Source organism: Trachurus japonicus, unplaced genomic scaffold, assembly GCF_045865225.1.
Source record: "Trachurus japonicus isolate A0001 unplaced genomic scaffold, Traja_1.0 AP030877.1".
Lineage (NCBI taxonomy): Eukaryota > Metazoa > Chordata > Actinopteri > Carangiformes > Carangidae > Trachurus > Trachurus japonicus.
In genome coordinates this window covers 631-15,712 of record NW_028221010.1, presented here as the reverse complement: position 1 = coordinate 15,712, position 15,082 = coordinate 631, and the positions used below count along the sequence as shown (strand labels likewise).

Sequence of the window (15,082 nt, the reverse complement as noted above, 5' to 3'; positions counted from 1 at the left end):
GTCGTGGGAATATTGGTCCTGCCGGTGGCGAGTCAAAGAACAAGACAGGAGAGGTAGCATGCACCCAAGTTTATTCTCCATTCTCCACAGAGAAGGGGAGAAGAGAACATAACACAGAACTACATGGCAGTAGCAGTTCAGAGTAGTGCCCCAAGAACAGAGGTTGCAGTCCCTTCTTATACCCCACTTTATGACTCTGGTTACTTCATTACTACAAGCACTTCTAGCTTTCTCAGACAATAAAACAATCAACAGATGTGTTACTCAACAAATGTCTACCCCAGTTGTTGGTTTCCCTATAGGAATTTACAACCTAGATCAGTTAGTAAACAAGGTTGTACATAGGTCATCCTAGTGTCCTTCCTCTGCCCCCAGGTTTATTATGGTCAATACACAAATGTCTCCACTAATGGAGTTAACAGGATTGCTACATGGTCTTACTACAACTACTTCAAAGACTATGTTACCACTTATTACAAGGAGAATACCCATCATAGCAATTTTCCACCACAACTCCCCCCTTTTTATCATTAATGATCAACTAATCAGACATCATTGTAGAAAATGCATAAGCTTCAATCCAACACATCATTGAATGCACTTTTTTCAACCTTTACACATTTAGCACATTTTAACCTTTAGACATCATTGTTAGCACTACAGTATCTTAATAGGTTGTTAAACACTTGTCACGAAGCTCTGCGTTCCATCGTTGTCCCTCGTTGGACACTACACAGTGTCTTGTGTGTTGTGTTTACCCAGGAATCATGCGTGTGCAACATGTGAACTTCATCGTTGCAGCTGTGGCAGCGCTTGGCTTACACCTTTCAGCTGTGCTGGTCATCGTTGCCTCGCTGTAAGTGTGTGTGTGAGCAAGTGAGTGTTTTCCCTCCTTTTGGTTGTGTGGGGTTGTCTTCTGGCTCTGGTACCTCCCTGCAGTGACTGGCGTGTATCAACGTTGCTCTCTCAGAAGTTTTCACTGCTGTATATCAGGAGCACTTGGAATGGTCCTAGCCACTTCTTTTGGTTCCACCTCTTCACTCTCAGGTCTTCTACTATCACCCAATCTCCTCACTGGAATGGGTGGAGTGTACTGCTGGCTGGACCCTTCAGTGCTGCTTTCACCTGTGAATGAAAGTCCACTAACAAGGAAGACAAGCAATAAACCAATATTTTGCCAATGTGGCATACATCCCCCCTTTTGACACGCGGCCTAACCCATGTGTCTATTTGGCGAAATGCAGAAACCACGCTTTAGGTAGACAGGCTTCTTGAGGCACAAAGGAGATGATCACCAAAGTATTGCAACAAGGCTGATCCTGGTGTGAGTTGCAGAGATGACAGTGACACTGCTAAGGCACTGTTGTAAATAGTAGGTGATTCACAGTAACCCTGACTCATATGTGTAAACGTCCACGTTTTCACCTTAAAGGACGTACTCTTGCCTCAGTGGGTATTGTTTCTGACATGGTCGATAATCAGCTTTAGGTTCTATCGTTCTTACTAAACCCACATCATATTTCCCTTTAGCCCACAATTCGACAGGGACTTGACTTAACAAGGGATGAACATGCACTTTTTTCTTTTTTTCTACAGACATACATGGAAACATATAGGTTAGATCATTCATTTCTCAGACATTAGTGTTACGCTGCGCATGCTGTGTATACAGTACATCAGCAGAAAATGCTTATTTACATGAGCTCAGTCTCGCACAGTATCGGACACCTTCAGTGGAAGTGTCTATCCAGTCAGTCGCTTGTGTGCAGTCCTTAACAAATGACCCTATGTCTTCCCACTAACAGTTGTTTGTATTAGCCAAGGCTACATGTGGGACTGCATTGGGAACTTCAAACAGTTGTCACGGGTCGTTAGGCAGGTTTATGGCTTCTGCACTTTTGTCTGTGTCCCTGTAAACGTCACCAATAGTCAGTATGTCCAAGTCGTCAGGTTGTCTGTCCTGGTACCAGTTAGTCTCATATGTCAATACACAGTAAATCTTGCATGAATACAATGTTAGGAGCGGTCATGATTGTCTCTGCCTCTTCAATTAATGTTCTGCTTTTCTTCTGTGTTGGCCAACTGCCATTGATACGTGTACCACAGTGGAGTGTTAATATTCATATATAATAAGACTTTCAGTCCCTCTATAGTTGACAAAATAGATATCCCCAAAGTTATCGTTACATCTCTTCCCAAGAGATTAATAGGACAGTGATCAGACTGCTGTGTCTGATGCTTCCATGGAATACACATATCTACCACTCATCTTTGGAGAGGGAGAGAGATCACATGCTCTGATTACAGAGTTTGTTGCTCCTGAATCAACAAGAAATTTGAGTTTGTTTTTACCTACAGTTAGCATATATTCTGGCAACCGCTGATAGGCCTCATTCTGCATTTGTACATATGTGCCTCTGTTTACGTTAGTTTTCCCCAGTAGCACTCTTATGTGTTTGTGTTTTGTGTGTATTGTGAGTGTGTGCAGTACCTCTATCCTCTGACACAGTGGCATTCGGCTGAGACCTTTTCCTCTCCTCCGTCCGCTCTCCCCATCAGTCTGATTTGTTCTTTGGGCAATCTCGCTCCCAGTGTCCTTTTTGCCCGCATGTGAAACACATCGTCTTTAATGTAGGCCCTGCTTGGCCCTCCAAATCTTCTGCCCACTTGTCCTCCTTCACGGCATCTTCCTCGGGTGTTGAACTCTCTGTCTCTCTGAGAATTGCTGTGAACTGTTGTGAAGATCTGCTGTCTTTTACTCTTGCTGTGTCTCTTCTTTTCTATGTTACACACATGTCCTTGTGTGTGGAGATGTCAAAGAAGTCAGTGTCTTTGGCTTCACATCAGGTGACATCACATCAGCAGACTGATGTACAGCTCCCCACTCTCCATACTGTTGCTCCTGCTTCAGGATCAGTCTCTGTGCTTGCCTGAGGCGGCTGTACTGCTGCTGATTATGCCCGCATCTGCTTGTGGCTGGTGTGCTGGCTGCTGTTGTTGTGGTGGGGGAGGAGTGGTACAGGAGTCGAGTTCCAGGTCAACCTTTACCAACTGTGAAAGAGAAGCATACAGAGAAAAGCACTGAGAAGAATTGTCTGTTCTTGTCATGTCTGATTGCTCTACAAGCACCTTCTTCATCAACTTACAAGTTTGCTTTCTATCCCTACGCTTTGCTTCCTTTTCCCACGCATTAAATGCCGCTCTTTGCTATTCCACTTCCTCAAATCCATCATTACTACCTTCTTACCCTTTCTTATTTCTTTTTCTTCTTTACTTAGTTTTCCTTCTAAACAACGCCAAGTGTTGCAAACTAAAGGAACCCCCTTTTGGGAAACCCATTTTGCTACACCACAGCTGCATAAACTTAATTGTTTCATCACCATGTTTATCTTTCATGCATTGCTCGTTTGGCGACACAGGCTCAAATTCCTGACTGCTGTTAGATCCCATGCTCAATGAGCGTCCTCACGGCCTCTACGCGTCTATTAGGTGTAAACCCCGGCTATTTACACGTGCCTCCCAGAGACAACTTTTAGGCAGTATTCCCAGAATACCCCGACCCCGTAGTTGGATCTTTACTAGTACGGCCTCTCGCCTTAGAAGCACTAGAGGTCCCAGACCCCCCAAATGGGTACTTTACCGAATACCCTCAGCAGTTCTGCAGGCGGAATATGGCTGTGCCCTTTTGAGAGCCTCTCTTCTCCAGGTGAACAGCACAGGAAAGATAAACACAGCCTTCTTTTTTTTTTTTTTCTTTTTTTTTTAAACCCCGTTACCGTAACAAGTGTTGTTCTTTGACTCGCCCTTTTGCTCTTTTTGTCTCGTCGGTGATGGTCCCTCTGCCTTGAGTCAGTCAGCTCTCTCTCTCTCTGAACGAGTCGAGGTTTGAGACCGAACTTTTTTCCTGTTCGGGGTGATCAGCCTCTGTCTGCCCTCAGCAGATGGACGAATCACTCACGAGATCCCACCGCTGCCACCATCTTGTCGTGGGAATATTGGTCCTGCCGGTGGCGAGTCAAAGAACAAGACAGGAGAGGTAGCATGCACCCAAGTTTATTCTCCATTCTCCACAGAGAAGGGGAGAAGAGAACATAACACAGAACTACATGGCAGTAGCAGTTCAGAGTAGTGCCCCAAGAACAGAGGTTGCAGTCCCTTCTTATACCCCACTTTATGACTCTGGTTACTTCATTACTACAAGCACTTCTAGCTTTCTCAGACAATAAAACAATCAACAGATGTGTTACTCAACAAATGTCTACCCCAGTTGTTGGTTTCCCTATAGGAATTTACAACCTAGATCAGTTAGTAAACAAGGTTGTACATAGGTCATCCTAGTGTCCTTCCTCTGCCCCCAGGTTTATTATGGTCAATACACAAATGTCTCCACTAATGGAGTTAACAGGATTGCTACATGGTCTTACTACAACTACTTCAAAGACTATGTTACCACTTATTACAAGGAGAATACCCATCATAGCAATTTTCCACCACAGGGACTTGGCATCAGTCCGAGGACAAAGTTGTAGTCGGCACAAATGTAAACATTTATGCTGGGGTTAAGGCTTTTTAGTACTGTTTGGGTTGACTTTAAAGTGGATGCTGGATGGCCATGGTAAGTTGGATGCTGGGGGTCATTATTATACATGTAGTTATTAATGAGTGGGTGTAGTGTGGAGTGGTTCGACTGTATTTTGGCCCTGGCAGTCAACATGCAGATTTGGTTTATTTATGGGTCTTTATCAAAGACTGTAGATGCAGTACGTAGGTTCTTTTAAGGGCAGTTTTGAAGCTCTCAGTTGGCTGTTCTACAGTCATCCCTGTCGTACCTGACAGCTGAGACTTCAGTACAAGCCAATTTGTGGCAAGCATGCACTCTCCACCTGTCACTCAAAGCAACACACCCTTCATTTATGTAGACGTTAAAGCCTAAATTAAAATGTAAATAGATGTTTTATAAAAATCAATTGTCAGGAAGGACAAAGCAATTTTTTGCACAAGGCTGTAAACATGTTTAATTCTGTTGTAAAGTTGGACATTTTAACAGTCTACTCTATGGGGATGTCTCACATTTGGAGCTGGATTTAAGTGGCTCTTGGAAGAGCTGCATCCCACCTTTTGTCCTCTATCAACTGGGATTATCCAGCCACACCTCCAGTATGTTTGTGTGCATTTATGGCCACTGTATTACTGTATTCACAAAATATTACATAGTAGATTTTGTTTTACAATCTGCCCCAAAATGTTTAATGTCTCATTATCCTGACACACTGTACAGTGCACAAAGTCCACTCCTCCTCCTCCCTCTACCGTGCCGTTTCCTGTGCTGCGTGGCTCTGAAGAATCGCTGAAGTTTGACAAAGCACCGCTTTCTTTTGTAATGAAAACAGACACGCTTGATTGTGTTTTTCTCAAACAAAGTGCTACCTTGATCCCAGCTGCAAGCAGAGCACTCTGAAGCTGCACCGTACTTTGTCATAGCAGAAAATAAATTTGCATCTCCTGCCTTTCCTTTTTTCTATTTTTAGAAACAAAAGACTCTTTTATAACTACTTTCTTTGGTTTTATTTATGCCTTATTCTTTTCAGGCAGCAGCAACATTTTGATAGCGAGCCTGATCAAGCCAAGCTAATTCATTGAAAATAGCAAAGCAATGGGGGCATGTTCTCTCAACGCAGCACCGACTTCTAATCTCACACATAATATACAAATGAATAATATGCCCTGTGAGAAATATACAGGGCTTAATAGTATATAAGGCAATATAAACCTTGTTGTCAGTGCTGTCCTTATTCACTTAATTGTAATTTCTTCACGCTGTATCACTCCGCTGTTCAGCTGTTTGGATCAGCAGTGTGAAGAGGCGAGTGATACAGCACAAACTTTTACTTATGATCGTACTCTTCAACTGGTGTATTATTTTGAGACGGGACTTCTTGTAGGCGGCGAAATACACTGATTAATTGTCCCTCATTCACAACAGTGTATTGCCTGTGTCTCAGTGCAGCGCGATGCGCCGGTGTTTCTCAGTGGGGGGGAGCAGAGACCTCTCTACTGCATGTAGTGTACTTAATGGGCATTTGTAGCTCATACAACCCCACTTCAAAAAGCTGAACTATCCCTTTAAGTCTTAGTGTGTTGAGCTCTCAGGGCCACCGTAGATAAGAGAGCTAACAGTGAAGAAATGCCAACATTTTTTCATTCATTCATTCATTCATTCACCCTAATTTTAAGTCCGGACTGCATTGAGGTAGAGACCTCATTTGGAATTTAGCCTTGGTAAAAATAGCATCCAAAGGACTATGAAAAAAATATTTTAAAATGCCAGTACATTGTAAGCAATGACAAGAAAAGTATTAAGATAGTAAATTATGAGGAACACCGGTATATATATTTTTAAAAATAGAAAAGAAATGTATAGAAAATAAATCAGTTGAAATTTAAATGTATGTGTTTTAGATGGTATCATGACAAAGCCAGGTGCTGCACAAGTACTTGAGAGCAGCCATTGCTCCGCATCTGCCAGAGATGTGTGGTTAAATGAACATGTGAACACGTCTCAGATAATGTGTGTTTTTGCGTCTCAGTCAGATCGAGTTGTGCAGACAAACCAAGTGCCCCCCCTGCGCGAGATCCCGTTGCCTGGTAGTTGAATTGTGGGTTGTTCGGTTGAGTGGCTCTGCCGTCCTCTCCCGCTGAGAGCGCTGAGATGCTTCACGCTGCAATTGTGCACTTTCATTCTTCCTCTCTCTCTCTTTCACTCTCTGTCTCTCTGTGTCTCTTTCCCTCCTCTCTTCCAGCCGTTCTCAATTTCGTGCATGCACCCTCTCACACACTTGAGAGAAATGGGAGAAATTGTACCCAACAGCTATGAAAGGTAGAGCTGTCCCATCAAAATCAATTACTCTCCTGATGGGTTATTTGTATGATGGTGGAGTGACAGTATTTTGGAGATCTTTGGCTGTTATCGTCCTTTTGTGGAGGATGATCTGTCCATCACGATAATGTTCACAAAAGTTGTCAGACACATCTACAATAATACTAGTGCAACAGCTGTAGTGTTTTAAATGAACTATTTAATTAGCAGTGTTGGGCATGTTACTTTTAAAAAGTAATTAATTATAGATACTTGTTACTTTCCCCAAAAAGTAACTGAGTTACTACATTATGAAAGTAACGAATTACCAGGAAAAGTAACTATTACCTTGCAGTACTTTTTTGTAATGCTCAAATATGTCAAATTACTTTCCCCCCACTTTCGTCCTGGGCATAAACTGCATGTTACAAACACATTTTTTTCTTTCACCTCAACGAAGGAAAAATAATGCTTGTACCTACAGTTTGAGAAAGCTACCTTTGAACTCTGTGAACTCATCACGTTGTCATCGCTGTAACTCCTCTTGATACTGAAGTGTAGTTGCTGCTGAGCTTGTGTGTTTGTGAACAGACCCCCCCCCCCCACACACACACATGCACTCTGCCTCTGATTGGTTTATGATGAAATCTTATTGTACCTAAGCCAATCTTCATCACCTATTATGTGGTTGTCTCACCCTCCCTTTCACATCAGCTGCCCTCACCAAAGAAAAAAAGGCAAGGCAAGGCAAGGCAATTTTGTTTGTATAGCCCATTTTTACAGTTTGTCTCAAAGGGCTTTACACAACATCATAACAACATCCTCTGCCCTTAGACCCTCACTTCGACTGATGAAAAACTCAGAAGAAAACCCTTTTAACAGGGAAAAAGTTGGAGAAACCTCACCCAGGACGGGCAGACATGCAATAGATGTTGAATACAGACAAGAAAACAGTTTACAATGATGATGATGGGTAGGAAAGGTAGGGAGAGCAGGACAGCTTAATGGGAGTAATGGATGGCAGACTGGTTCATGGGCAGGGATGGCAGGCTGGTTTAACAGCAGGGGGAAAGGAGGCGACGCAGGTGGTTCGAGTGTGTGTAGTGGGATGGAGCTCTGGAGAGATCTGTGGAAACACAGAGAGTGCGAGACACCAAGGCCAAAATACCAGGTGCAACAGATAATGGCAGTTCAAAATGTGTGAGAGGAGAGGAGAGGAGAGGAGGGGGAGAAGAACCTTTCAAGTGGGTCAAGTATAGCCAGGTAATGGCGTATTTTATTGTCAGTAACGGTAACAGCGTTGTTATAGGGAAACAGTAACTTTTTTGATTACTAGCACTATTAGTAACAGCGTTTATACCAATACAACGTTATTCCCATCACTGTTTATCTGTGACTGTTGGTTGACTGCAGCCTCATTTATATCACTGAAAAGCTGTGGGACTCAAAGCAAGAGGACTTAATGTGCCTTAATTGAGATTCTGTTCAAGCATCTGACACATTAGACTTGAGTGTCCCTGGACTGTTTCAATTTTGCACAGATATTTTCTTTTTCTACTTATGAGATGGCCAGTGAAAATCTCTCTCAGTGACATTTGCTTTTTCTTTTCTTTTGAGTTCTCCTTCTCTTCTGTAAGACTACACTCAGTGTTTTTATTCCACTGTGCACATTTTCCGCCCAGCTCCCCAATAATATTTAAAGCACATCTAACCTTTTGTACGCAGGTTTTTGGGGGTCCCACCAGGAAGAGGAAGCTGCCCTGTGTCGGGACCTGTGCCCTTTGACCTCATCTACACCGACTACCATGGCCTGCAGCAGATGAAGCAGCTCATGGGTCTGTCACTGAGGAAGCACAAGTCAGTCTCTCTCTCTATGTCTTACTCTCTGTCTTTGCACAGTTGTTTCTGTTAGTTTAACAAGCTCCATTGTTTGATGTAGCCATTTTGGTAACCACCAATTGCCTGTCTGATGAAATACTTCACTATTAGCTTATTGATTTGCCAGCGTTATAGGCTGGTAGACAGTGGGCTGCTAATTTAGCCACTATAAACACTGATCAATGAACCAGGTGCAGATGTCTGGGCTGATGTCACTTCCTTTTACCCTGAGCCACAAACTGTTATTTATATGCATCACATAGGGAAACAGGTAATTTACTTGAAATGAATTTGTTGCCATATACACATATAAGTGTATAGTTATATGTATGAGAGCGAAACACAGCTCATTTGTTTGCAAATTGCCCAGACAGAGAAACACATTTCACCAGTCTGAGTGGTTACAGGCGCCGTTCTCAGTAAACACTTTGGTAAAGTTTTTGTCTTTTGTTCCGTATGAACAGAACTGCAACAGTCACAGTATGGAAATCTCTCTTTTTTCTTCTTTTTTTTCCCAATCAAAGAAAATAGAATGCAAACACATTTAAATGCAAACTACAACCCTGTGAGGGAAACGTATAATAAACTAAAAGGCAAAGAAAAAACATCTTCAAGGTATAAATAAGTAAATAAATACAGTCAGTAGTGTTTATGAGTAGAACTGTGACAGTCACAGCACAGGAAATCAAAATCTAAATTATAGCTGCTGCGCAGCAATGGGTCGGGTCCGGGCTACTTTTGGGCAAATTTAGGCAATTCTGAGCAACAAACAGGAGAATAGGAAGACAGGACGGTTGACCTTATAATGTTCAATTTGCATCAGTTGAGGATTGAACCCACAACCTCTGGAACCAGAGACCGTTGTCTATCGCACTGAGCTAATTGACAAGTGGCAGTGCAATAGTGGCTTCACAAATTGAGTAAGCCATTCACTGTCGTGTAGGCAGATTTGAAACCACAGTAAAAAGAAAAATCAGTTTTTGAGGTAAAATAATGATATGTATTTGTCAAACATCTACTATGAGTCTAAGATGTTAGGAGCCTTCGCACATGGTCCAGTCCAAGCTATTTGGATTTTTTTTTTTCTGTGATGCCACCATTAGGACAATTGTCTTGTGTTTCGTGTTGAGGACAACTGACATTTTGATCTGTCATCATCATTATCATTGCCCTTGCTGGGTCTCGAACCCACAGCCTCTGACACCAAGAACCAGCTCTTAACTCGCTGAGCTAATTAGCTTGTAGTGAGACCTGCTGTGTAGCTTCATTTATCCACTCAGGTGAGCCAGTGCCCGGGCAGCTGTTGTGATGAAATGGCCAAAAGTCAGAAATTCAGTCATCTAAACAAAAATCTGATAATACATAAATTGCATCTTGACAGCATGGAAATGTTGGTGATTTGTTTTTAATGATAAGTGTTTTGCTTCATAAGAGAAAATATGATGTTTATAAATTCCAGTCTCACATTGACTGCAGTTGTTCCCATGAGAGCAGAATTCAAAATATTCTCAAAAATTCAGTTTTTGAGATAAAATTCTGATATTTGCTAAACTCCATCAACCATGACTCCAGAATATTCTCATTTTTTTTCAGGAAGTTTGAAAATGTATTTAGCAAGAATTTGATGGTATATGTTTACAGTAGTGTTTACAGTCAAACGTTTTCATGCACTGTAGGCTCAATTTTTGCTTAATCAAAAATCCGAGAAACAAGTTTTGTGGAGGACGGTCTGGAGATGCTCTGTAGCAAGTTTGGTGTCAATTGAGCAAAAATTGTGGGAGGAGATACATTTTAAAAGTTTTACAGTTATTGAAAAAAAACAGAGTGATGGACTTCATAATTTGTAATAAGTTTAAGTGGACAAAAGTTTCAGCAGTATTGAGGCTACATTGTGGTGAAGTTTCAACACTGTAGCATCTACCGTTGGTTTGGTAGGAATTTTTAAAGTTTTTAAATTTAAACGCTTATTGTGCCCCCCCTAGGAGGGGGGGGCACATGTCCTTGGAGTTGAGTGAATCTGGCATGGGGTTGGATGTTTCTGTGAAGTTTGGTGAGTTTTCACCCATGGGAAGTATGACTTCCTTGGAAGAAGAAGAAAGAAAGAAAGAAGAAGAAGAAGAAGAAGAAGAAGAAGAAGAAGAAGAAGAATTCCTAGGAATACAATAGTGTCCCGGCAGCTGCGCTGCCCGGACCCTAATTATTAGATACATCAATATAAACTTTATTTCATCCCCTTGGTGCAATTCAGGTATTAATCATTGTAATTATAATTCCAGTAAATTGCAGTAATGCTATACATATATTGAAGAGTAAACATCAAAGAAACAAATCTTGAAGTTATAGCAGTGTGAAAATAATGGTAATCGATGGGGTGTAGTGTTACATGGTGTAGCTGTATTGCAGTGTGTAGCTCACTGTTAGAGAAGCGTGTTACACTTGTTGTTGTTAAATGGCCGAGCAGCAGGCGCACACATTTCACAATAATTCATCCTGATTCTCCTGCATTTTAATTCTTTAAAACGAGGCCCCCGGCAGGGCAGCGGCAAAAAGCCTCCGCTGATTCCAATCAGCATCAGTCCAAGGTCAGCTGATCGACCAGCACTCCTCAGCTGTCAAAGTGTGACAGGCCAGTACTTTAATTTCCTTGCCAGCTCTGATGCTGATTAGAGATGCAGGGCGTTGATAAATCTCCTCAGGTTAGATTACATTAGTGGATTTTCTTGAGAGTGAGAATATTCACTGCTGATTTCGGTGCTGGTTTGCTTCACATCTTTTACTCTTGCTGCTCCTCGTAAACTAAATGTTACACCCCTGTTTTTTCTGCCCGGGTTTAATCTGGAGAGACGTCAGTGAAACGTATTTCAAGATGTTTAAGTGCTGATGCAGTCGAAGCGGTGCAATCTATTCCCTCCTTCAATGTTGCCTTAACATTATCAGGGAGGATTTGAAGCATTTTTCAGTCAATCCACAGAGACTTACATATGGCAAGAGACTTTTAACATTTCAGAGAACAATATTGATCCATGTGTTTGACTCAAATCCAGCTTAGACCAGCCCAGGTGGTGTCATGCTCTGCAGCCTGTGATGGCTGCAAAACAATGCTGTGATTTAAACCTCAGCTGTCTCACCTTGGGGCCCCGTGTGAGCCCCGCTCACCACGGGGAGACTGGCAGGGGACATGGATATGATATCCATCATGGCTGACAGCTTTCTAAACCACTCTGACAACAAGACACAGTTATAGCTCTGTGATAACCTCCCATAAGTCAAAGTGAAGATAATATTGTTTGTGTTTCCATGGCTGTCATTTGTGCTGTCATTATGATCTCTGTGAGCATATTATCTTGCAGACTAAATTCTTACTGTGCATGAACGTGCTGCCTCTAGTGAAAAACTTTGACTTTTTTTTCCCCCTTTTTGTCTCACTAATTCAGCAGAGACGTCGTGATTTGAAAGCAAGAAACAACTTTGTTCCAATTTTAGCTCAGCTTATTTCTTATTTTTGTCCCAGGTGCCACGTCCGAGTGATTGACACCTTCGGCACCGAGCCTGCTTACAACCACGAGGAGTACGCCACTCTGCACGGCTACAGAACCAACTGGGGCTACTGGAACTTACACGCCAAACAGTACATGACCATGTTCCGTACGTGGACTTTGATTTTTCTCTAACACAGATTTCCACTTTGCTATCTCTGAGCCCGAGGTTGCACATCTGCTTGTGGGAAATTATTTGATTAAATGTCTGCAAAAATTCTCACAGACGATTCTAAATCAGAAACGCGTGCAATTGCATGCAGGCATGTGTGCATCTGAGTTCATGTCACAGAGAGTGCGAACAGATTGCATGAGTTTACGAAGTCCTGGGGCCGACACAGACGCAGCTTTGGGGCTCCAGTGCTTCAGTGTTCGTTCAGAACAGCTGTTCCTGCACAGATGCCTAAAGCAGCCTACAGTGGCCGAACACCAGCAGCCCCACACACACACAAACACAAGCACGTTCACGGCACATTGGGTTAAACTTCAGCTGTCTCCAATTAATTCAGCGACAATTGGCAACCCCGCTGTTTCCAAAATACTTTGTGTTATCACAAAGCGCGACACTGTGAAAGATGCCAGCTTTCATCCCAGGTTTGAAAATTGACTGAAAATATCGTTTCTTTCACCTCCCCACTTTACATCTCCCTGGTGGTGTCGTAGATCCTTTGTGTGTGCTAACAGTCACTGTGCTGTTTAGTTGCCTGAGAGCAGAAAGCTTTCAGGACGCATTAGAGCCGCAATCCATAATTCTGTGTTCGTTAAAACCAGAACAAAGATGATGGAACAAAAAGTTTCATTCCTGTAAAGTTGTTTCACCTTATGGTTGCTGTGCAATTAGGAGACATAGAGGCAAATGCACTGTACAGACTATTGATGGAGTCAACCAGGCAGATGCGACTCAAAGTTTCTTAACATCACATTTATAAAGGCACCATTTTTAGTTTGTCAACTCAGATGAATTCAACTATAAATTGCCTAAAACATGAAACTGAGTTTTACTTTTTTCCCATCTTTTTATTCTAGTCTCTAAACACACAGAATTCTGAATCTCTCTGAAGACTACTTTTAATAACATTTTTTTTATTCCCAGATATGAAATTGAATTTTTAATGTTGTGTTTCAAATTGCTTTGTTTGTCCTTGGCAGCCCACACTCCAGACAACTCTTTCATGGGTTTTGTGGCGGAGGAGCTGAATGAGACGGAGAGGCCGAACGTTCAGAGGAACAAGGTTAACATGGCTGTTGTGTATGGCAAAGAAGCCAGCATGTGGAAGGTCTGTATCACATGATAAACCCCTGCAACAGCTGTAAATACTAGGGATGCACGATAACGATCGGTACAGGTAATTATTGGCCCGCTATTAGACAATAATTATCTGCAAAATACACAGATAAGTCAGATCATTCATTTTTTTGCCGATTTCTAGAGCCAATTATAATAAGCCAACATTGCCTCGATTTTGCTCATTATCAATCAGTTTGAAACAGTTGATTTGAAACAATAATAAATATTGATTTTTGAAGTCATAACTGTTCTTGTTTTTATTGTGATTACAGTTGTGATGTCGTTTGTATTATTTGGTTAAGTCAGATGCAGAGCTACAATGTCAAATTCATCTTTACTCACTACATCTCAGCCTTTCTTAACCTCAGGTGTGTTTATAAACTATTAAAAATTATATCATTTATCAGTATAGGCATCAGTTATGAGAAGCAGGAAGTTATCAGTTATCAGTATCGGTGGAAAAAAAACAGTTATTGTGCATCCCTAGTCAATAGATGTCTTGTAGTTTTTGTAGTACGTTTCTATTCTGTGAGAAGAGCAAATTATTTGTCCCTGAGTGGATTATTGAATGTGATAAAAAAGAGAATGGATGCTAAGTTTGGAGAACTCTTGAATATAACCCTCCTACGCTGTGAAATAGGGATGCAAACAATTAATCGACTATCGATTAATTGTCGATAAGAATTTAATCGATTAAATTAAATTACTTGCAATTAATCGTTCCTTTTCAATGGGAGTTTTACTGTGAAATGTAAACAAGCAAAGCCGACATAATGTAGCAGATCTCTGTGTAAACGTGTGCAGCGCTGCGCACTGCAGCACACAAGGGAGAGAGGGAGAGGAGGTGAAAAGAGACAACACTGTTACCTGTTGTAGCTATACGGGACTCAGGCTGTACCATCGCTAACACACAGACGACCGGTGAGTAACGAGTCAAAAAGCCGCCGACACGGAGCTGCCTGAGGAGTTGTAATGCAGCCTGAACGCAGCTCAAACCGACCCAGTGCCTCAGCACGGCGGACAAGCTTTGATAAACACACCGGATCCGCGCTGGTTTACAGTATCCTACCGTAGTTTAGCCGGTCGCTACCGGAGCTTAATTTAAAAAAAAAGAAAAGAAAAGAAAAAAAAAGCGCTCGTTGCGGTGCCGCGGAGAACAGCGCGTGTGTCCAAGCTGTGTTGGTTTATGTAACTTGAGGGGACAAATGAACCACATGTTTATTGTCATGCATTGCTGACCTGGGCATTGTTTCTCAATAAATTAGAAAAACCTTTCCTATCATTCCCCTTTTCCCTGCATGGTTGAAGGAGACTGGCTCGCATCCACGCTCCCACTCCCTCCTGCGCCGACATGTCACCTTAAGTCACATAAACCAGTACGGGTGTGTGGACACAATATTGTTGTCAGCGCGACAGCGCCTCATCACCGCTGGTGTTAAAAGGCTCCGTTCTTTCTGCAGTCAGGTTAAAGCGCACATCCGCTGTGTTGGTAAACAATTAATCCCTCTATATCAACGGAGGCAG

The 15,082-nt window shown here is 42.2% G+C and overlaps 1 protein-coding gene across 1 annotated transcript; it reads left to right on the top strand.

The window, feature by feature from the left end:
* Window positions 1–4,606: 4,606 nt before the first annotated feature.
* On the top strand, window positions 4,607–13,582 carry LOC146959929 (alpha-1,6-mannosylglycoprotein 6-beta-N-acetylglucosaminyltransferase B-like). Its single transcript, XM_085772776.1, has 5 exons — window positions 4,607–4,615; window positions 6,801–6,877; window positions 8,582–8,713; window positions 12,246–12,379; window positions 13,420–13,582. The coding sequence occupies exons 1-5, from the start codon at window positions 4,607–4,609 to the stop codon at window positions 13,560–13,562; spliced, it is 495 nt and encodes a 164-aa protein (XP_085628902.1). The 3' UTR covers window positions 13,563–13,582.
* Window positions 13,583–15,082: the final 1,500 nt, after the last annotated feature.